The sequence below is a fragment of the Pleurodeles waltl genome, chromosome 1_2, assembly GCF_031143425.1.
Source record: "Pleurodeles waltl isolate 20211129_DDA chromosome 1_2, aPleWal1.hap1.20221129, whole genome shotgun sequence".
NCBI lineage: Eukaryota > Metazoa > Chordata > Amphibia > Caudata > Salamandridae > Pleurodeles > Pleurodeles waltl.
The window spans coordinates 127,175,155-127,199,191 of NC_090437.1; the positions used below are offsets into that span (position 1 = coordinate 127,175,155).

A 24,037-nucleotide genomic window follows, 5' to 3' on the forward strand; every position below is an offset into this window, starting at 1 on the left:
CCACTCCAGTCCTCCCCACCTCACTCGTCCACCACACTCATCAACTTCACACAATTCCAATCCACCCTACTCAATCCAATCCATCCCTCTCCAATAAAGTCCCATCCACCCCACTCTACCAAATCAATCCTACCCCTCCAGTCCAATCTAGTCTAGGCCACACCAATCTACTCCAATCAACCCCAATCCACCCCACACCAGTCCAGTCACTCAAATCCAAGCTACCCACCCCAATCCAGTCTATTCCACCCCACTCCATTCTAATTCTATCCCACTTCAGTCCCCACACTCTTCAGTCCACCACACCTAATCCAGTCCACCCACTTCACTTGAATCTATCCCATTCTAGTCCACGTCAGTCCACCCCACTCTACGTCCGTCTACCCCCACTCTACTCCAATCCAGCATTGCCTCCTATTGCTCAGTGCCACCTCCTCCCCTCTGTCTTCTTCCTGCAGATACTTTTTTTAATTAATTTTCCACATGCACTATTAGAGAGTGCATGTGTCTGGAGTCCCTCTCCTTTACCCCAGCTGCCCTGGTCTGTGGTGTCAAATCTTCGCCTTGCAGTCTGATCTTTCTAACCTGCCCTCCATTCATTTTAAAACATCATCCCTGCCGTTCACTTTAAGCCACCCCACAGCTTTTGAGAGGCATAAAGCACATTATGTGAGGCTAATGAGTGGTATAGGAACCTTTTTTAATTGCTGCACATTGGAAATGTTGCACTATATAAGAATTAAGATGTCTGCAAGGCTTTGGCTTGCTATAATATAATATTTGCCTTCTCGCTTTATGCCATCGATTTAGGCACTGGATGTGTTATCTCATTTTGTACAAGATTTGCATTCACAGCTGTTCAAAACAGTTCTGCCCCATGTGTGTTCTGAACACTGTTAATCTTTGGATGGCATTTGTTCCTCACACACAGGCTGTGCCTTCTGTACGCACACATGGTCAATTCATGTGACAGCCATGTGGACTCTGCTGCCTTTTACGCACATACAAACATGATCACTTCATATAACACCCATTCAGGTTCTGCTGCCTTTACAAACACAGTTCATGTAGCGTGCTGCCGCTGGTCCACACACACTTCATTTGGTACCCAGGTGGGCTCTGCAGTGGTCTCCCACACACACAACACTCTTTTTCTTCTCTCTCTCGCTCTCTCTCATATTCATATTTATATATATATATATATATATATATATATATATATATATATATATCTCTCTCCCAGGCAGACACTACCATGTTTACTGAAATGCACACAGTCACTTCATGTGGCACTATGGCTTAAAGTCAAGAGATAAAGCGCTTTGATGCAGCGAGCCCATAGAATTAATTTTTTTAATTAAACCTTGTGGTACTGTGCTATATGTCTGAAAAACTGTGGCAAAACCTATTGGCTTTACCAATTTTTTTTTTAAGACAGTTGTTAAGCTGTAGATGTTGTATCTGTTTGCTGGGAAAGGGAGATATCTGAGTGTCATCAGCTTATGATATTGATGAGAGACCATGGGCCTTTGTTTTCTGCCTATGGAAGAACATACATGTTAAACAGTGTAGGGCTCAATAAAAGACCCTTGTGACACCCAACATCTTTAAAAGTGAAATGCGGAAACTGCAGTTTACTCAAAAACTTGAAAGGCCCTATTTTGTAGAAAGGAGGTAAGCCATTTAAGTGCTGTTCCGGCAATACCTCCCTCTTGCTATCTTTTAACTAATAGAGGATGAGAAATTGTATCAAAAGCTGCACTCAAATCAAAGAGGATCAGAGCCACTGTCCCACATTCATCCAGGAAAGCGCTGAGCTTTTCTGTCTCAATGCTGCTACTAGGTCTAAAGCCTGAGAGTTTGCTGTGGTCCAAGCAAACTGCTTGTGCGTGCCTTGTGTGTTGTTGTTGAAGTACGGAATCAACGCTTCATGCATGTGTAGTCAAAGCACAGCTCCAGGCGTTGTGAAGCATTTGAAGACAACTAAAGCATTAAAGAATCTACATGTTGGCCAAGAACCTGCTGGTCAGGCCATACATAAAGGTACCACACTGCCACGCAAGATAAAATTGCACATTATATGTAGCTTTAACACTGAAGGCCAGGAAGTACAAACTGATGATTAGAAAAGAAAAAATAAATAACTTATAGAAACCACTAAAGAGTCATCACACCAGAGAATGGTGAAGTGGCTCAAAGAGAAGTGCCCAGGGTTGTGCTTACAGAGCCATCCATACCCAAGGTGGTTTGCCCAAATAGTTGCAGAGTGGGGCTCAGAACTCCTTCATAGGTCTTCAAAGAATAAACACCTGAAAGTGACTGTCGGAATCATGACATTTTTCAAATGGCAGCTAAGAAAGAAGTCACAGTTCAAATTAATATTTAAGACCATCCTGATGCCGGTGCATCAAAGGACCTTAGAGAAGGTTTGCCTAAAAATGATTATCAAACAGCGTCAGATGTCAGTAAGTTCCACACTGGTGTGCAATGTTGCCGCCTTCCTGAAACCACCACCACCTTTCAATACTGCCAAAAAAGCAAAATATTGGCGATGGATGGACTGTTTAGAGAGAGACCTTTGATAATATCATTGCTGCGCTTGAGGAGGCTATCCTTTTATCAATTATCAAAAATCTTGCTGGTGATAGTGTGAAAGAAGACATAAAGAAAATGCAGAGAACTGACAAAGTTGTATACTGTCAGATTAATGAAGTGTTGAATCTCCTATTTAATCCATTACCAAAGGATGATTATGAAAGATACATCTTCAATAAATAACGACAAAAAGTTGGTGAAACCATCAATGAATTTGATGTGGATTTTTGTTTCCACATGAAGGTAAATGTCCCGCCACTGGACAGATATGTAAAGGCTGTGGTAAAGAGAACTATTTTGTGATGGTTTGTAAAGCGAAGGAATAAGTAAGTATGTCATGGTGCAAAAACAAAATGACCACCAGAACATCCAGACGTAACATTGGATTCAAGCCCACAAGGCCAATTAGCGATATCAGTTGAGGCAAATCGACACTGAACAAAGTCAATCGTTACCTAAATGATCATCAAACAATTATTTTGCCTCAGTATCAAGTGAAAGTGAGAAAGATGGTTGTTCGAAGTTTACCTCGGAGAGACGTGCGCATGTTCGACTGGCTACATGCTTCATTTACAAGAAGTTGTTGAAAAAGAACCTGAATTGTTACTCAAGCATGACATTGGGTGTTCTACTGGTCCAGAGCAATAGAGTTCTCCCATAGTAGTGGTGCTCCAAAAGGGCAGTGAAAGATCTATACGCATATGTGTTGACATACCTCTGGGAAAAAAAGGCAATTGAGCAAGAATGACATCCAGGTCCACACATTGCTGACATGATAAAGCAATAAATAGTGCAAAGGTCTTCTCTTGCCTTGATTTAAATACAGGTTAGCATCAGTTGGCACTGAAGAAAATCACAGGCACATTATAACCTTTTCTACACATGTTGGTCTGTTTCGATACAAAAGACTGTTTTGCATCATAGGCTGCAGAACATTTTCAAGATGTCTTTCAAGATGTCATTCAGTATATCATACAGTCTGTTGTGAATGTGTTCGATTATAGCAGTGACATATTACTTTTCAGAGCTACACAGAAGGTGCACAATAGAGCTCTCGCACGAGTACGTTGTTTACTTACTGATGCAGGTTTGACTTTGAATGCAGACAAGTGTGAGTTCCACAAGACAAAGCTAAAATTATTTTGCCATATTTTTAGAAATGGGGTTTCTAGTTGGGAGAGGTGTAAGCCTTTGTCAAAATAGGGATCGCAATACTCGTCAGAGTAAGTCACACAATCAAACTGATCCTGTGCCCACCCTCTGGTAGCTTGGTTGAGCAGTCAGGCTTAATTTAGAAGGCAAGGTGTTAAGTACTTGTGCAATAAATCATGCAGTAACACAGTGAAAACACCACAAAAATACACCACGGGTTTAGAAAAATATAGGAAATGTATCTAATTAAATTAAGGTCAAAACGATCAAGATTAGATAATCACATGTTGAAATACCACTTTTCTAATGATAAGAATCTTTAGTCTTTAAAAGCAACAGTTGTCTCTTGCAACCACAAAGGACCTAGTTTGCGTCAAAATTACACGCACAAAGACTGCAGAAGAGGAGATGCTTGGAAAAAGGTAGGTGTGCGTCGTTTTTTTCGGATGCACACAGATGATGCGTCAATTCTTTTCCACGCGGCAAGGGCACTGCATCGGATTCCGGTGCGCAGGCTTGAATCCTCTTTGCGATGCGGGGTCTTTTGACGCCCAGGGACGATGCGTGGAAAACCTGGGCATGCAGGGCGAAGTCAGGTGCTGCGTAGATCTGGTGGCTGATGCGTCAGAGTTTGTCGCACGGCAGACGTTGCGTCGATTCCTCCCACGGGAAGTTGGGATCCGTCGTCCCGGGTCGGCGATGCAGGGGGCTATGCCTCAAAGTTCTGGTCGCAGGCGCTGTGTCGATCTCCACTTGGGGAGCTGGGCTGCGTCGCTCCGGTTCGACAGTGCAGGTATTCTTTCAACGCTAGACAGGCTGTGCGCCGATTTTCGCTGCACAAGGCGTTCTTTTGCAGAGATGAAGTCTTTTTTCCCTGAGACGTCAGGAAACTGGAGGCAAGCTCAATCCAAGCTCTTGGAGTGCACTTCTCAGCAGAGCCAGAGGCCAGCCAGGGAGCAGGGCAACAGCAAGGAAGCAGTCCAGATGAGTCCTTTAGGCAGCCAGGCAGCTTCTCTTAGCAGGTTGCAGGTTCTGGTGCAGAGTATCTGCCCAAGAAGTGTCTAGTTTGGTTGGGTCAGGGACCCAGTTTATATACCCAAGAGTGCCTTTGAAGTGGGGAAGACAGAGTGTTTTTTAAGTGCAGAATGTCCCATTTGAGTACAACCCTGTCTGCCATGATCCCAGTAGGGGGTTTGGCAGTCCTTTGTGTGAGAGCAGTCCACTGTCCTTTGAAATGTAAGTGTCAGGCCCTCCACCCTTCCAGCCCAGGAAGACTCATTCAGTATGCAGGTGTGTGCAGGTGTGAATGAGCTCCCTGAGATTGTGGTTGTCTGGGTGAATTGGAGACCGGTTGTAAGGCACAGCAGGGTTTTAAGTGAAGAGAAATGCTCTAGTTCTAAAAGTAACATTTCTAAAATTTCTATAAAAATTCAACCTCACCAGTCAGCAGGATTTTGTATCACCATTGTGACCATACTAAATATGACCCGTCTATTCCTTTCTGATCAGAATCTACCACCCAAACAGTATAGGAGGATAGCCCTAATGTTAGCCTATGAAAGGAGCAGGCCTCACGGTAGTTGAAAACTAATTTAGGAGTTTTCCACTACTAGGACATTTAAAACTCACAAGTACATGTCCTGCCTTTTACCTACACAGCACCCTGCCCTTTGGGTTGCCTAGGGCCTACCTTAGGGGTGACTTACATGTAGAAAAAGGGGTATTTAGGGCTGGGAAAGTACTTTTAAATGCCACGTCGAAGTGGCACTGAAACTGCACACACAGGCCCTGCAATGGCAGGCCTAAGACATGGTTCAGGGGCTACTTATGTGGGTGGCACAACCAGTGCTGCAGACCCACTAGTAGTATTCAATTTAAAGTCCCTGAGCACCTGTAGTGCACTTTACTAGGGACTTACAAGCAGATCAAATATACCAGTTGGGTAAGAACCAATGTTACCAAGTTTTAGGGAGAGAGCATATGCACTTTACCACTGATTAGCAGTGGTAAAGTGCGCAGATCCATAAGCCAGCAAAAATGAGGTCAGAAAAAGAGGAGTAAGGCAAAAAGTTTGGGGGTGACCCTGCAGAAATGCCATTTCCAACACACCGTTTCTGATGGGGGTATGACACCTTATCTTGCAGAAGTTCAAGCCATGTCAAATGCTGATTTCTCCCCCCCCCGCCCACCAAAGATTTTTCTGTGCTTCTCTCGTGACAAGACACATACAGGACCTTGCCACTGTGAGTACTCCATTTCAAGAGTTGGCAAAGAAATATATTTTATTTCACTGGTCACAGGAATGTGAGAAAAGTTTCAAGAGAATCTAACATGCGATTGAAAATGCTGCTCAAATGGCATACTTAAGACAGAGGTTGTTTTTAACGTTATCCCAGTTGGGCTAGGCACTGTTCTTGCACAGCACAGTGGACGCTCAAATGCTCGAAGGTGTATGGAGGCTTATGCTAATATGCTAGTAGAAGTTTGTCGCAAACGGAACATGCTTACTCACTGCCTTAGAAAGAAAGTTAGCCATGGTATGGGCTTGTGAGCATTTTCATGGATTCCTGTACGGAAAGCTTTTTACACTGGTAACTGATCATGAAGCTTTACTGACTATCTTTGGCAATCCAAAAGGCAAGATGCCTCCTTGCATATTACAACGGGGACTACGATTGAAAGATTACAATTATACCATTGTGCATCACTTGGAGAAGGATCAAAACCCTGCTGACTACTTTTCAAGAGTGCCTATTCAAGTCCAAGGTACTTCATTGAAGACAGCTGAAGCCTACATTAATTTCATTGTAAAATCAAATACGCCAGCTGCCATCTTGTTAGCCTAGATTATCACTGCCAAATGCCATGATAGTGACATGCTGAAGTTTAAATACATAATTATACATTAGTCATGAAACCAACACTCAACCGCTCACCAATGATGGTGAATATAAAAAATACAGAAATGTCAACGATGAACGGTGCATAACTCTAGACCGAGTTCTACTGCGACGGTCAAGTATCCTGATTCCGGAGAGTTTGCAATAGAAAATATTTGAAGTGGCTCATGAAGGATGTTGTGGTATTGTCGCCACAAAAAGAGCTCTCCGAGACCCAGTTTGATTTCTGTACTTAGATGAAAGGAATGAAAAAGAAATGAAATCCTATCATATATGCAGCTGCCTTTCCACAAATGTTACTCAGCATACTTAGAGTATGTCAGAACTGTAGGAGGCTGGCCTGGCTTTTAGTGGTACCAGAGGTACTTACACCTTGTGCCAGGTCCAGTTATCCCTTATTAGTGTAGAAGAGGTGTTTCTAGCAGCTTAGGCTGATAGAAGGTAGCTATGGCAAAGCTGCTTAGGCTGAACTAGGAGACATGTAAAGCTCCTACTATACCACTGGTGTCATATGCACAATATCATAAGAAAACACAATACACAGATATACTACAAATAAAGGTACTTTATTTTTATGACAATATGCCAAAAGTATCTCAGTGAGTACCCTCAGTATGAGGATGAGAAATATACACAAGATATATGTACACAAACCAAAATTATGCAGATAATAGCATAAGGAAGTAATGCAAGCAATGTAACGTTACAGTAGATTGCAATAGGAGCACATAGGTATAGGGGCAACACAAACCATATACCCTAAAAGTGGAATGCGAACCACGAATGGACCCCAAACCTAGGTGAACTTGTAGAGGGTTGCTGGGACAGTAAGAAAACAGTGAGGGTTAGGAAAATAGCCCACCCCAAGACCCTGTAAGGTAGGTGTAAAGTACACCTACAACCCCCAGAGAGCACAGAAGTCGTGATAGGGGGATTCTGGAAGGAAAACCAACACTAGCAATGCAACAACAGTGGATTTCCGGACCTGAGTACCTGTAAGACAAGGGGACCAAGTCCAAGAGTCACGACAGTGTTGAGAGTGGGCAGGAGCCCAGGAAATGCCAGCTGAGGGTGCAAGGAAGCTGCCACCGGATGGAAGAAGCTTGGTGTTTTGCAAGAACGAAGAGGACTAGAAACTTCCCCTTTGGAGGACGGATGTCCCACGTCGTGAAGAAGCTTGCAGAGGTGTTCCCACGCAGAAAGACCGCAAACAAGCCTTGCTAGCTGCAAGGGTCGCGGTTAGGGTTTTTGGATGCTGCTGTGGCCCTGGATGGACCAGGATGTCGATACTTGAATGAGGAGACAGAGGGGGTGCCCAGCAAGTCAGGGAGCCCTCACAGAAGCAGGCAGCACCCGCAGAAGTACCTGAACAGGCACTTGGAAGAAAAGTAAACCGGAGTCCACGCGAAGTCACAAAAGGGAGTCCCACGACGCCAGAGGACAACTCAGGAGGTTGTGCACTGCAGGTTAGAGTGTCGGGGACCCAGGCTTGGCTGTGCACGAAGGAAATCCTGGAAGAGTGCACAGGAGCCGGAGCAGCTGCAAATCACGCGGTTCCCAGCAATGCAGTCTAGCGTGGGGAGGCAAGGACTTACCTCCACCAAACTTGGACTGAAGAGTCACTGGACTGTGGGAGTCACTTGGACAGAGTTGCTGAGTTCCAGGGACCACGCTCGTCCTGCTGAGAGGGGACCCAGAGGACAGGTGATGTAGTCTTTTGTTGCCTGCGGTTGCAGGGGGAAGATTCCATCGACCCACAGGAGATTTCTTCAGAGCTCCTGGTGCAAGAAGGAGGCAGGCTACCCCCAGAGCATGCACCACCTGGAAACAGTCGAGAAAGCTGGCAGGATGAAGCGATACAAGGTTGCTAGTAGTCGTCTGGCTACCTTGTTGCGTTTTTGCAGGCGTCCTGAGCAGTCAGCGGTCGATCCTTTGGCAGAAGGTGAAGAGGGAGATGCAGAGGAACTCTGGTGAGCTCTTGCATTCGTTATCTGGTGAGATCCCCAAAGCAGAGACCCTAAATAGCCAGAAAAGGAGGTTTGGCTACCTAGGAAGGAGGATTGGCTACTAAGAGAGGTAAGAGCCTATCAGAAGGAGTCTCTGATGTCACCTGCTGGCACTGGCCACTCAGGGCAGTCCAGTGTGCCAGCAGCACCTCTGAATCCAAGATGGCAGAGGTCTGGGGCATACTGGGAGGTGCAGGTCAGGGGAGTGGTCACTCCCCTTTCCTTTGTCCCGTTTCGCGCCAGAGTAGGGCTGGGGGAATCCCTGAACCGGTGTAGACTGGCTTATGCAGAGATGGGCACCATCTGTACCCATCAAAGCATTTCCAGAGGCTGGGGGAGGCTACTCCTCCCCAGCCTTCACACCTATTTCCAAAGGGATAGGGTGTTACACCCTCTCTCGGAGGAAATCCTTTGTTCTGCCTTCCTGGGCCAGGGCTGCCTGGACCCCAGGAGGTCAGAAACCTGTCTGAGGGGTTGGCAGCAGCAGCAGCTGCAATGGAGACCCCGGAAAGGCAGTTTGGCAGTACCCAGGTTCTGTGCTAGAGACCCGGGGGATCATGGAATTGTCTCCCCAATGCCAGAATGGCATTGGGGTGACAATTCCATGATCTTAGACGTGTTACATGGCCATGTTCGGAGTTACCATTGTGACGCTATACATAGGACACAGGGAACACATACAGGGCACATACTTATGAGCACTGGGTCTCTGGCTGGCAGGGTCCCAGTGACACATAGACTAAAACAACATATATACAGTGAAATATGGGGGTAACATGCCAGGCAAGATGGTACTTTCCTACAAGAACTCCCTAAGCATGGGAGGGAATAGCCATCAACTTCTTCAGTCCACTCGACAATAGACATCACCTGATGTGATTGTGGATATATACTCACGTTTTCCATTAGTTGAAGATCTCTTGTCCACAACTCACGAACGAGTCATTGTGGGACTAGATGGCTTCTTTTTGACATGGGGCGTTCCAGACATTTTGAAGTTTGGTAATGGCCTGCCTTTTAATAGTCAAGATTTCAAAGAATTCCTGCAGCATCTAAATAATAAGTATCAAAAGAGTATACCTTTGTGGCCGCAGGCCAGTGGACTCGTTGAGCGTTTTAGGAGTATGATAAAGAAAGCAAGTACAGCGTGCAGCTCTTGAGAAGCTCAGTTTGAAAACGTTTTTAAATTCTACCGTACAAGATTATCGGTCAACACCTCACTCACCCACAAGAGAAAGTCCTCGACTTTGATGTTTGGGAAAGCAGTGACAATCAGGTTACCTCAATGGACCAACAAGAGAAAGAAGTGAGAACATGATTCATACAAGTGATTTGGTTAACAAGCAGAAAATGAAAACCTATGTGGACAGGAGGCGCCCTGCAAAGAATATCAGTTTTAATCCAGGAGAGTTAATAATAGCCCAACACATGCAAAGAAGGAAATCTGATGCTCCATATGATGCTGAACCGTTCCACGTGGTGTCTACCAAGGGACACATGGTGAGCCCAGCACCCTGGAAAATCTGTTACCAGAGACTCTTCTCACTTTAGGCCTTTGATTTATCAGTCTTTAAATCCAGATGGTGAAGGAAAGACTGAATCTGAGAAATCAGTGACTGCTGTCACCTCTTTACCATCTTCAAAAATCTCCGACACTGAAGTTGACAGCTTCCAGGAACCACAGCAGGTCGACTGAACAAAGCGCCAAGAAGGTTGATTGAAGAGATATAAGTGTGCATTATATATATATATATATATATATATATATATATATATATATATATTTTTTTTTCTCTCAAATTTTCCCTTGAAAACAAAGACGCACTCTCGAGCAGGTTAATATTCATTAAATTGATTTGATTAATGGGCCTGCTTGGTTTTTGGAAGCAGTGAAAAAACAGATTGCAGGAAGACAGGTACATCAATGGAAAAATGAAATGTATCTGATTTTAGACTTTGGGAGGCCCACAGCAGGGTTTTAACTGTCTATAAACGAAGTGTGGAAAAGGCACACTCACCAGATGGAGGGAATCAACACTACTGCACTCTGGGGCTGCGATGGCCCGAAAAGCGTTGTGCAAGAACAGAATCATTCCACATGTTAAAAGTCAGATTGAAAGCTGAAAAAACTCAGCAATATGAACCTACTCAAGAGTGCGTACCAGAGGGTGGGCTCCAGGGAAATTGATATATAATCCTTAGATATTGCTTCAGAGTCCGTGCCCTAGCACGGCAGGCCGAGGCGGGAAAGCGAACCCCGTAAACTACACAACCGTTCCTTCCTCCAACGGAAAACACCTCGGTCACCAACGACCTTGGAAATCCGTTAATTAAACTCATAATGGCAAAACAAACACAAGAAAAAGAAAGGTTCACCCAATGCGTTTTGGGAATCCTCGTTCCCTTGTTCATGGGCATCTTTAATAAATGGATTTCCAAGGCAGTTGGTGACCGAGGTGTTTTCCTTTGGAGGAAAGAACGGTTGTGAAAAATAAATATATACACTCACTCCTGTGACTTTTTACTGCAGTTTTTATTATTCCATAGGTCACAATACAAACCACAAACGCGTTTCGACTACTACAGTCTTTTTCACATGAAAAAAACGTTGGCTTTGGTAGTCGAAACGTGTCTGTGATTTGGATTTTGATCTATGGAATAATAAAACGCCAATAAAAGAAGTCACAGGAGTGCTGCGTTTTATTTAGAATTGCAATGTTACGTGCTTGGTCTAGCCTGAAGGCTGTACCGGCAGAGCGTGCGAGGCAGCATCTTCAGATTGTTTTGTGTTTGTTTAAATATATTTATGTATTATCTGGTGGCAGTCGCCACTAGGTAGTTATAGTTGGGACTTAGTTTTATGTAAAAAGCGTTCTTTTACTTGCCTAACTGTTTGGTGCTTCCTGACATATCTTAAGAAAACTTTCCAAAACAATTTGCCAGTCACTTAGCTGCTGTCTGGAAAGCTTTGGGGTGATCTGTCCAGAAATAGGGCAGAGAAAAAGGCAGGGTCCCAAAACACTTTTTCCCCATTCATTTTTCTATAGGGATTTTGAACAGCGATAATGCCGAAACTACTAGACTGAGTTACACCAAATTTGGCAGAGAAATAGGTCCTCGTTGAGAAGGAAATCCTTTTTTGTTTTTGTAAGTCCGTTCTGTAGTTTTTGAGAAATTAAGGGGTAACAATTGTATACATAGGGACGCAAAGGATTTACGACCCCTCCCAATCTCGTGCTGAGATCTGATTGGCTGTCAACACTTCAACCAGGAAGTGTTGGCAGCCATCTTCAGACTAGGGAGCCCAATGGCAGAAAAAAATATTTAAAAAGAAAAAAAAGGGGCAAGGGTACAGTCACGGTGACCCCTTAGCTCTGGTGGTGGGTTTCTCCCACCCCCCCAGGCCTCAAAGTTTTTTTTTTTATTTTTTTTGTATTTCACCTGGATATGCGGCAAAAATATTAGAAGAAAAAAACAAAGCACGGGCTTCTGCGCATCGTTTTTTAAGCACCCAGATGGGCCAAGACCCGGGGCAAATTTTGTTTGGAATGTTGGGGGGGGGGGGGGGGGGGCGTGCACCTGGCCCTGTCTGCAGCCCTGGGGACAACCACCTTCCTGGGGCAAAATTAATTATGAGTGTGGGGGAGGACCATCTACCTCCTCCCACAGCCCTGGGGATCACCACCTCCCCGGGACTACATTGATTACTAGCGTGAGGGAGGCCTGTTGCGGGGGGGACCCCCCTGCAGCCCCAGGGTTCACCACCCCCCCACGGCTATATTAGAAATAATTATAGGGGGGGGTCTGTTCTGGCCTCCCTTTGCACCGGTGATCACCACTCCCGTGGCATCTTTAGAGTTGGAGGGGGCGCCTGTGTGTGTGTACACATTTTGTATAAAAAAAAAAAAAATCTATATAACAGAGGCAAAGATGTAGTGCTTTGCGAGTTTTATGACGGAAGCTTTCTGGATCCGAACGGACTCTGTAGAAGTGAGACGTAGTGGTTAGAGCAGAGTGTAATGAAATCTTGGGTTCGAATGCTGAGGTCACAGTAAGACACAGACGAATGAAGATGTGTAATATTCAGCTCTGTGTGTGGTGTAGTATGGTGGGTACACAGGCTGGGGAGCACGATACAATTAGAATCACTAGTGATTACTGCACTGCAGCATTTATGTAGCACTTGCTGCCCCTGTGTAGGGTCCTGAAGTGCTTGCCTGCATGGTTGGCACGCTTCACTGTGTAGAATGTGTGGTTGGAATGGTGTTGTCTTCGTTTCTATCCTGAGTGGGAAGTGTTTCTATGTTTTACGTGAGGACTACCAAGGTGCAGTTATCGTTTTAAGGAAAGGAGTGCTTAGCAGTGTTGTGGATGAAGAAGTCTGAGAGATAGGCTTGCAGTTTGTGGTTTCTACTAAGATGGCAGCTTTGAGTGTTTCTGCAGGTCCCATTTTGGTATTTCTTAAATTCATAATCCACATAGGTGGTTACGTCACCTGATCCATTCTGAGATATTTTGTTTAAAGTTTATGGTCTGGAGTAGACATAGGTTAGAGGGAAACGTGATGGATAGATCTTTTAGGATGTTACTATCATTCCAAATCTGATAGTCCTTGTGGGATGATAAGTGACCATAGTATGTAGCTAATCGGGACCTGCAGTGGTGGACTAAATTAGAGTCCTCCTTTGGCCAGTGGTATGTGGCTGCCAGATCTCTTTGTTTACACCATGCCTGTCCAGATGGTAATGGTTTTATTGCTGCGGACTAGTACACTGCTGGGTGATGGATATGACCTTTAGCAGTTTTGTCTTATGTAATATTAAACGTTTCAAGCAGTAAAGGTAGTTATTAGGCAGCCTGTTTGAACTGCACTTGACTGACTGCTGAGTATTTATAATATTAGTTTAAGTGCAGGTTATATATTGTTTTGTGATTGTATTATATGGAACTTACTACCACCACCGAGGCATGTTGCTTCAGGTACCAGGTATAGTGTTTTTGTAGGTATTGTTAGTTATTGGGATCAGTCTTGTGCTTTGCCAGAACCATTCCATGCCTTTACTTCAATTTCTGGGGTAGATTAATTTTGTGGGAAATTAAGTGTGTTATTTATTGAGAGAGGTGGGCATGGGAATTTCATATATTTGTTGATGGACAAGCTACAGGAGATAGGTATTTTTCAGTTCAGTTCTTCTAATGTCAGGGAGTGAGATGTGAGAAGCCTGCCATAGCCCAGTATCTATGTATTTTCTTTTGAGGGACCTGAATTTGAGTTCTGACGGCGTGTAACTTGACATGAGGGTTAGGTGCTGCATCATTATCTATTTATTTGACTAGTACTTGGATCTACATGAAGGCACAGTTTGAGTTTGAGTATATTACTGATTTACCTTGATTACATGCACCATCCTTTCATTGACCTGTGGGCTCTTTTTTTCTATGTATTATAATTTTCATGTAACCTCACAGCAGTACAATTACATTTGTGATGTCATGAGTGCCCCACCACACTTTCTGCTGTTATTCCTACTTTGAAGCATATTTCTCAGAACTTAAGACACTTGAAAGCCACCTGTTTCTCATTAGACTTTGTAGCTCCCCTTGTGATCTTTAGAGTATATTACCAGAACTACTACCTGCCACATTGGAATTTATTGAAGGCAAGGCAGTTTTACTATGGGATCAGTATATGCATTTGTCTTTAAATTAAACCAAGCAATGAATCTGCTATGTGGGAAAGAGTGAATTGTCAAAGCCAGTAGGTCTTTCATTATTTTTATTGGCTTTGTTTATTTTTTCTTTTCCATATAGCTGCTGCAAGAAGGTGCGAGCACACATGTATGTTGTGCATCTTGGAATGGATGTTCTTTTAGTTTATGAAAAACTATTCAAAAATGGCCTCATGTTATGTTTTCCCAGAATAAAGAATGACCACTACAGATTTGCTGCTGTGCATATGTCTGCACCCCTGGCATCCATCTTGGAATGTTTTCTCTCTTAGTTCTTAGTAGAATCTATTCAAGATAGTCCCTTTAAATGAAAGATTGCCATCTGAGAATAGTATGAATGCCGTTTTAAGGTTGCTGGCCGTAGCTGTGTTGGCTGGCAGATCTTGGACTTGGGACTCCCTTGTTGTCCCCTATCCAGCATTGTTGCTTACCCTGCCTCCCTCCCTCCTGTGTTGTTGCTTGTCTGCCCCCGCCCCTCCCCCGTTGTTGCTTGCCCCATTTATGAAGCTCCGCCATGGCAAACTGCAGCTCGGATTTAAGTTATTGAAGCTTTTTTAAAATAAATATTGTTTGTGAAGTCAGAGAATAATCCCTTACTAAGAAAGGGTTTCACTGCGCATAAGGAACAGTACTAGCTGTTTCATAGTGTTTTTTTGTGTTTTTATTTGTTGGTTTAAACTTTCAGCCATACTGCACAGCAGCTGAGCTGCTGTACACCATGGATAAAAGAAATTGACAAAGCCAAGAGATCTGCTGTTGCTTGTTTAATGAACAGTTGAGGTGAGAAAACATCCAGGAGAAAGGAAGAAGTGAAGGCAAGAAAATAGTCCCTCATTCTTGCACTGCAGTGTGTTGTCGACCATCGAAGGAGGCATTCATCAACCGTAATCAGATTGAAATGCTTCATGGGTGGGACAAAGACAAGAACAGGGCGGAAAGCCAGCGAATCAGGATTGGAGAAGTGATATAATAAACAACAAAGCCATTGAATCCTGGAAAAACGGTGGATACAAAGACCACAATAAATCTTTATCGGATACAATAGGTCTATTTATCAACAGACATCGAAAGCTGTCTGTAAGTGAGACGTAATACCCAGAGTGCTTGCACTTTCCAAAGCAAAAGACACGTTTTCTGCATACTTCAAACCAAGGTACCTATTGACTGCTCCATATGTGGAATACCGTTGATACTTTGTCAGTATACATCATAATCAGGGCACCAGATTTATGAGCTATTGTTTCAGCAGCTTTTTTGCGTAGTTATGGATTTGCCATACAATCCGTCATCTGCTGCATAATCTGCAGTTTTTAACAAAAAAATAAAATGTTTATTGCAAATAGATCAAAATGTACTGAAAATGTGGCAACACGTGTTCAAATACAGTGGAATGCCTTCCGCAAAGGTTAAACGGCCGTCTTTCAGTTGCTTATTTCTGTATGTGGTTGTTAAACTGTTACTGATGAGGTGATATTTTTAACCAGACAATATTGCCATCAGTTTAGAAAAAAATAAAATAAAAGGTAAAGTCCCACCCCCCAAAAATGTGCTGCATTATGCCACGTCATTTACCTTTTCTTGTGACATAATTTGGTTCTCCCCACCGCATAATTCCAGTGGCCCTAAGCATGAAGTAACTTGATAAATGTCATATATAATATAAACACAAATAGGTCACAGCACTCCTCGCTTCTTGCCTTGTCATCTACAATCAGGGATACATTAATGATGACATGGATCATTGGGGTACTCTGTTCTGCATATGAAAAGCAGAAATAAAAAGAAGCATTTACAGTACAATAGGTCTCGCATTTTCTTGAGCCTATTAATGCTATTGGCATTGTAAATTCATAACTGGACTTTTCTTGCCACATAAATTGGTGAACCCTGCCTCACAATTTTGTGCCATAATAATCCCAGTGGCCCAGCATTGAACTAAATCACTCCCATTTACCTTCTTCTTCTGTCTTAAAACATTTACAATTAACATTAAACCTTTATCAGAAATAAACTTTTGGCATTAGAGTGTAATGCTCAAAACACCGTAACAAAAATATAATTTGGGATGGATTGGAGGGTGAAAGGATAAGAGGGAGTGCGAAGTAAAGATGGAGAGGACAAGTGGCATAGTAACCATGTCATGAGCCTTGGAGTGAGAAAAAAAAAGGTTGACCTCATTTTCGGTAGGAAAATACAGCAGTAATTAGAGTTGAGAGAGGTCCATAGGTCTCTGGGCCCTGTTGCCACTGCACCAGTTGCTCCATTGATAACTAGGCCTCAGGAGAGAAAATGGATGAGACAGAAAAAGAGAAGCAAAATAATACAACAGACAAAAGGAAGAAAGATAAGGGGTCTCAAAGAAATAAGAGAAAAAGGGAAAGAAGTGAACAAGAAAATGAAAACTAAGAAGAAATAGAGCAAACCTGTGATACAAAAGAAAAAGGGAAGAAAGCTAACGAATGAAAGATAAAGAGGAAAAATAATGAAAGAAGTGTGAAAAGGGAGAGAAAAAGGAACACAACAGAAAAAATCGAGATAAGAGAATCAAGCAGCGCATGTATGTACTGACACATATCCCCCAGGAACAGAATGGGAAAACCACTAAAGAGATAAGAAAAACACCATAGAAAGGAAGGAAGAAAGATATAAAAAAAAAAAGTGAAATGATGCATACCGTATCAATGGAAAGAGCAAATAAAAAAGACAAAGAAAGAATGAAGGAAATAGAAAAAGATAGTGAAAGAGTGAATGCCTGATGAAGAAAAAAGAGAGGAACTAAAAACGAAACAAGAACAGAAATAACAACGTTTTTGAGAGTTTGAAAGAGGAGGTAGCAAGAGGAAGAGGGAAATTAAAAGTCGTTAAAACGTTGAAATGTAGAATTTCATCTTCAATTCAGACAATTTATGGTGCCTGTATTATTACTAAAGGTGGATGACCCTCTGAAGATTGAAGTCAGAGTGGAGCCAGATGACTGGCTTTCCTTTAGCCTGGAGTCCTCGATAAATTTCAAACCAAAAATGAGCCGAGCCGAACTGTGAGAGAGAGTCCGTCTTCACCACCATGTGGTGTGAGTAATTTGAGAGAGTAGAGGAAGAAACTGAGAAGGGCAGAGAAAGATACAGTGGTTACAAAGGGGACAGCCTTTTGAAGAATACTTGGGTGAGAAAGGAGACAAAAAAATACATGTGGAGCGGTGAGAAATAGGTAGAGAAAAAGCAGGCAGAGGAAAGTCATACCACAGAAGATGGACGTGACTGCGACAGGCTAATGTAAAAAGCAGGTAGGACTGAGGTAGAGTCAGTAGTATGCCATGTGAATATCTGCATTAAAGACATGTTAAAGGCACCAGCCTGTCGCAGAATGCCTATATCTACCAATGGATCAGTACATTGTACAATATTGACGTATCTACTGGATTGTAAATTACGCTGCTTTTCTTATACGTATACGTGTGGACGCATTAGCAATTGCAGCATAGACATAAGGCACAAAGCAAGTCAACATTCTCTATAACAGTCATTAAATGTTTTTTGAGAGAGCTAAAGGACTATCTCCGCCACATTTGGAGTTGAAATTTAATTTTAGCAATGCTTATGAAGCCACCTTTTGAACCATTGTATAAGAGAACACCAAAGCATTTGATGTGAAAAACAGCTTTTCCAATAGCCTTTACATCACTAAAACGAATTAGTAAAATGCAAGCATTAATCATTTAAGAGTCATACCTCTTCATCCATGAAAATGAAAGTAAAGAAGACACAGGTACATTTTGCTACAAAGGTGATCTGTTATTTTTATGTAAAACAGACCGTTCTATACCGTCATAATCCAATCAGTTCTGAAGAAAGACTATTACAGAAATGTGTAGGAAGAGCAGTTGTGTCGCATACAGAAAACTAATCCAAAAAGGAAGACAAACATGCACCGAAAGTTATGTGCCCACCATTAAAAAAAATGTATTAAAGCATGATGGATGTTTTAGGGAGTTCATTTTTGTCATTACGAAATAACATTGGCATTACTGACATTGTTTTTACTGCCATTTGTTCAGCTGCAGCATTGTCCTCTACAAATAAGTTTGGTAAACATTATTGTCTAGATGTTCCATAAGAAAGAGACGTGGAACTAATTCAGACTGTTATACATTTGTTTGGCCCTAGACATTTTTCTAATGACCTCCACAATGGGAAAATACTTCTACATTATCTGTGCATGGCATGTGGATCCAGAATAGGTCCACCTTGCAAAAGAAACTAGTGACTTACCTTTAGCAGTTGTTTTGTTACAGGAAACTCTTCTAGACTCCCTGGTGACCTTCTCGTTTCCTATTTGAAGCAGGAGAACTAGTATGCAGTAAAGAAAAAAGATAAAATCGAAAAATATAAAAATATTGACCCAGTTAAAAACCATCTAAAACTGGTGGTCATTTTTTCAGCGCAATGTGGGCACTCGGTCAAATTCTCAATAAGTCAGACTGGCTCCACCTATGGTCAACAACACAAGTTCAGACTTTTTTATTTCAAAATAAATCTTTCGACCCCAAACACCTACATGCCTCAAAAATAACTTATTGTGACTATTAAAAAAGTCAAGCTGTAAAGCTATTGTGATAGTTAAGTATTTTCTTTCACATTCCTAGAAATATCATTCCAAGTGAAGATAAGAAGTAATAATAAGCACACATTGGTGCTCTGTTGTAGCTATTGTATCCCCATCCCCTTTCTCTAGATGATTTGTCACTCCCCTCATTCTGGCCTGTCTGTTCCCAACACTGGTATAAACAGTGGTGAATGGAACAATTAAGTGGGTGCTCAGTTGGCTAATAGAATGGCATGGCTTAGCCAGCGTGGCCTAATAGAGTGTCTGGGCTAGGCTGAACAATCTACTGCATCCACTTTTTCATTCAAAGCCACCTTTCCTGCGCTTTGAAAAGTAGTGCATTTTCTTTCCTGCTCCAGAAAGTGGCTTTGGAATGCAATCCTGTGGTGAGTAACCCGAACACTATTTTTCTATTTGATATAGAGAGGTTTCTAGCTCAGTAGAAAAAAAATATATATATTTTTTTAACATGTTTCTGTCTCTAATAAAAGCTCAACATTATTGAACAAATTCCCCAAAATGTAGCTGTCTGGTGATAATTTCATCTGGAGCCAACCACAACAGAGCTTATCTTTGATATAGATCAATATTTTCAGCTAATAATTGTTCTTTTCTCACAACATTATATAAAACTGGGGACAGATCACAAGAATGAACATGCATAATGATTGCACAAGTCTGTCTGAGTAGCGTAACATTGCTAATTGTTCAGAATACTTACGAGGAATGCAGCACTAGTGGTGAAGATGACGGGGGTCATTGCTGCTGAATAGGAATTGTTGGTTAACCAGTTCTAGAAAATCCTGTGTTAATTGAAAGTTGTAATGATGTAACCTTTTGCTTTCCCTAGTGTTTGTTTTACCTATTTATTAGATTCCGGCAAGGTTTGTTAGTTTAATGTCGCTTTCTTTCTGCTACAGGTGTTAGTTGTGATGCATGTTTGAAAGGAAATTTTCGAGGTCGCAGATATAAGTGCTTAATTTGCTACGATTACGATTTGTGTGCTTCTTGTTACGAAAGTGGTGCAACAACAACGAGGCATACAACTGATCATCCAATGCAGTGCATATTAACAAGAGTAGATTTTGGTAAGTTTTGATTCAGGTATGTTAAAACTGTTTTATTTTTATTAAAATCTTATTGCAATGATGATTTGAGAATTGCATTTTCATTTCTTTTCCAACCTGCATCAGCATAATAATTATGGTATTGTGATGGAAGTGTACTGGTTTAATGTACCTATCTATTCAGAAATTGAAAGCCAAGCTGATTTGGTTTCTGCTCCACCGTAGTCCAATACTAGAATTGTTGTAGTTATTCAATCTTTTTTTTTCAGTTGGCTCATCCCCAGTACAATACTATTAAGTAAGCATTATGCATTCATGGTTCTAGGATAATTCAGGATAGGAAGCTTCTTTCTAAATGTTATTGCCTGTAAATGTCCCTCATTAAATCTGCTAAGCTCCACATTGCATTTTTACTCATATTGTAGGTTTCTAAGTTTTTTTTTTTTCTTTTTTTTTTTTTTTTACCTTTGACTCCCTACACTCTGAGAGCGTTCCTTGCTGCTGAGTCACTCACAACCTTTGCTTCCAGGTTGCAGCCTATCCCCACGCTTCTATTCCACTGGACGCTCCCACCCACCTTTAAGGATTAACCCTCTCTTCAACTCTGACCATACAGTTGGCAACTGGTTTCCTTATCTGTTTTCAAGGCGAATAGGAGGAGAGGTTTGAGATTAGCATCAAAGACCAATAATGACCCTTTAATTATATGTACAGGTGGTTGTCCCATGCCTACTGTGCACCAGCCGAATAGTTCTATGGTGCTTATCCATCAAGGTGTTCACTGGCATTGCAAATGCCACAGTGACCTATAATCTGCATGTCTCTATCCATATATGATGGCACAATGATATTGGGGGAAAAGCAAATTCAAACTCTGTTAGAACTTTGGAGAGTGAAGCTTCAATATAATTTGTCAACTTTAAGGTACCCTTAACTCCCTAATTGCGTAAAAGTATGAATGTATTGTGATTGTCAAATAATGATAAAGAAGAGTTAATAATAGAGCAATCAACATTTTCCAGAATTTCTGTTTTTCTTATAAAATGTGTTTCTCACTGTAAAACGTGCATAGCCATGATGTTTTGACCATACAGTCTTGGAACGTTTTCAAGGCAATCTCTTCAGGTAGATGAGAAGTCCAGATAAAGTGGGAATCCTGATAAAGGATCAGTAAATCTCCAGAGTAGTAGTTAGGCTATCCAAATTACATGAGTAGCTCTTCCAATGTTATCAAACCCAGTTCACAGGCCCATGTTCCTGTGGCAGACAGGGTATACTGGGCCTCAGCTGTGAGGTCAAGGTTGTTTGCTTCTGATGTCGCAGAGCCCGCGTCACTATGGCTCTGCAAACTTGGCAACTGCAACCTTTTTCACAGTTGACCCTCAGGATAGTGATGTCAAGCAGTCTTAAGCTTAACAGGAAGGTAAAGGGGGATGCTTGAGCTCAACAATAAAGAGACAGAATAAAGTGAATGTCCAGTCCACTGTTTACCTTTATAAGAAAGTTAATTTCTCTTGGCACCACGTTGACAGATGTTTCGCCCACCATACTCTAAACCTCCCCCTGCCCTCCCCATACACCACCCACCCCCTCCTTCTCGAAAACCTACTTCCCTCAGATTCTCTTTCCCAATTCTCGGTTCCTACCCATCTCTCTAGGTGTAAACAAGAGTAGTGTGGCTATAGCACAGGTGCTGTTCAATCACTCCCAGGTCAAATGAGTGCTCAGACTCAAGTCTCTTACCCGGACTCCTTCATGTGATTAGTCTATCCTCTCAGGCTGCACGGTGCTCAGAAAACTTGAGCTGCAGTACACTGGCAGGCTTATGTGGAGTCCCTCCACCCAGGTCACAAGGTCATGTTCATGGGCATGCCTGCTCAGCTTCTTCGTTGCAGTCCTGAGATGTCATTTTCATGCCCATACCTTTGGTAAATCCAATGACTCCTTGCAGTTACAGCTCCCGCCGGGACCGACTGAAGCATAGGTGTGGCCCACAAAAGGGCCTTCAACGCTTGGGTAATTATAGCTCCACATAAGCTGTTCGGGAATTCTGCAGATGCTTCCCCATAAAGTCAGATCAGTAATTCTGCTGAAGCTGCCCACACAGGTGATAAGGAATTTGGCAGTTGCCTGCTCCACATGGGCTGATTAACCACATTGTCATGGTTTCCACCTGGCCTGGAACCGTTGAAGAGAGTTTGATGAGGGTCCCTGCAATGACTGGGTTTGCTGTCCAGCAGCCTACTTCTTCTGGACACTCCACCATTACCAGGGGCATGGTGGCCTTTCTCCTTCCTGTACCATCTTTCCTTCTGCTTCATAGACAGACAGGCATCTTCTGTCCCTCAGGACCGGTACTTAGCTTCTCCAGCAATGAAGTTCAGGCTTCAAGTGATGTCTCCTCACCAGTGGCAAAGTTGCTGCTTAGTCGCTCAGCTGCACTCTGAGTACTCTATGGAGCACTCGCTTCCTTTGTCATAGAGGAGTTGGAACTGGAACAAAGTGTGGGCTCCCACTTTTATACATAATTGGCAGACAGAAGAAGTAGATCTACTGTCTCAAACTATAGAATCAGTTTGAGGTAGTTTTTCTTTCAGGTATCTTTTTCAGACTGTTCTCCAGTCACACCTTCTTGCAACAGAGCTGCCTCTATCTTTGTTCATTCACCACAAAAGTGTGAAGGGTTATGAGGTTTCTGCACCTGGCTGTCCTCAACCCAACTGAAGGTGAAATCCGCAAAAGACAAAAGGGCAGGCTCCATCTAAAGGCTTCCTCACCTTGAGGAACAGTCTACTGCCTGCCTTCACCCCTGGCATCCAACGAATGACAGCGCTCACTCAGACCAATCCGCAGCTCCATGTTCTCTTCTGAAGGAGCCTTCTCTCTGTCCCCCTCACTTCAGTGTCTAGGCTTTTACACCCCAGCTAAAGGAACGGGAGCAGTACACATCCACTGTTTAGGAGCACAGTCCTCACTGTCCATTTGGCCAGGCTAGGGGTATCTAAGATGGATTCCACTGGCCTCCATGACTTTGGTTCACTCACACAAACCAGCACGTAACACACAGGCCACACCCCACCAACACACTAAACATCCACTTGTGATGTTAGTGCTAGGGCATCTAACATCCCCATCTAACACCTGCATAGTAATGTAGTACTCTAGGTTGATTGGTGTGTATTATGATGCAGAGTCACTTTAAGCAGGGATGTTCATATCTACAACCTGTGCATGGCAATGGGACTGGGAATACGTTGCCAAACTAGTTTGTGTAAGACCGGCTTATTTTGATTTTTAAGTGTCACTGTTTGATGTAACTGGCTTTTGCCATTTATTACTTGAACTGATGTAATTTAAGATGAGTTTTCCGCATTATAACTTAAATGAACAGGGAAATTGAGAGTTATGGTACGTCTCCAAACTTCTCAGGTGACATTCTGTAGCTTACGTACATGTGAAGCACTGTGCTGCTTGGGCAGTGGATCAGCTCAAAAGATATTTTGTTTCTCTTTCCAGATTTGTACTATGGTGGAGAAGCCTTCTCTGTAGAGCAGCCACAGTCTTTTACTTGTCCTTATTGTGGTAAAATGGGTTACACAGAGACATCTATACAGGAACACGTAACTTCTGAACACGCAGAAACATCAACGGAAGTGGTAAGCCTCAGTCCCGTTCCCTACTAAATTTTTTCCAGCTATTTTGATTTATCTTGTTTTTTTGTGTGACCAGTGCACTTTTTTCAGACCCATAAGATGTCTAGAATGCTGATCTGAGCATAAAGTTACTGTTTGCCAAAATAACTGTTATTGAATCAAGTAGTACGGTCATTAGATTGTCTGGTCCTTATGTCGTACTAGAAGAAAGTGCCACAGTTCAAAAGTGTTTTATTTTAAATATATTCTTGATATATTCCTTTTACATGTGGTTCCTTAGAAACATTGGGCCATATGTACAAACACATTTTCCCATAGACACAGAATGGGCAA

The 24,037-nt window shown here is 42.6% G+C and overlaps 1 protein-coding gene across 1 annotated transcript in view; it reads left to right on the forward strand.

Moving 5' to 3' along the window:
* The window catches only part of KCMF1 (potassium channel modulatory factor 1), a 459,539-nt gene that overhangs the window by 79,515 nt on the left and 355,987 nt on the right, over positions 1 to 24,037 (forward strand). The window contains exons 2-3 of the mRNA XM_069236813.1: positions 19,905 to 20,072; positions 23,568 to 23,707. Coding sequence (XP_069092914.1) covers positions 19,905 to 20,072; positions 23,568 to 23,707 — 308 coding nt within the window. The remainder of the gene's footprint in view (positions 1 to 19,904; positions 20,073 to 23,567; positions 23,708 to 24,037) is intronic.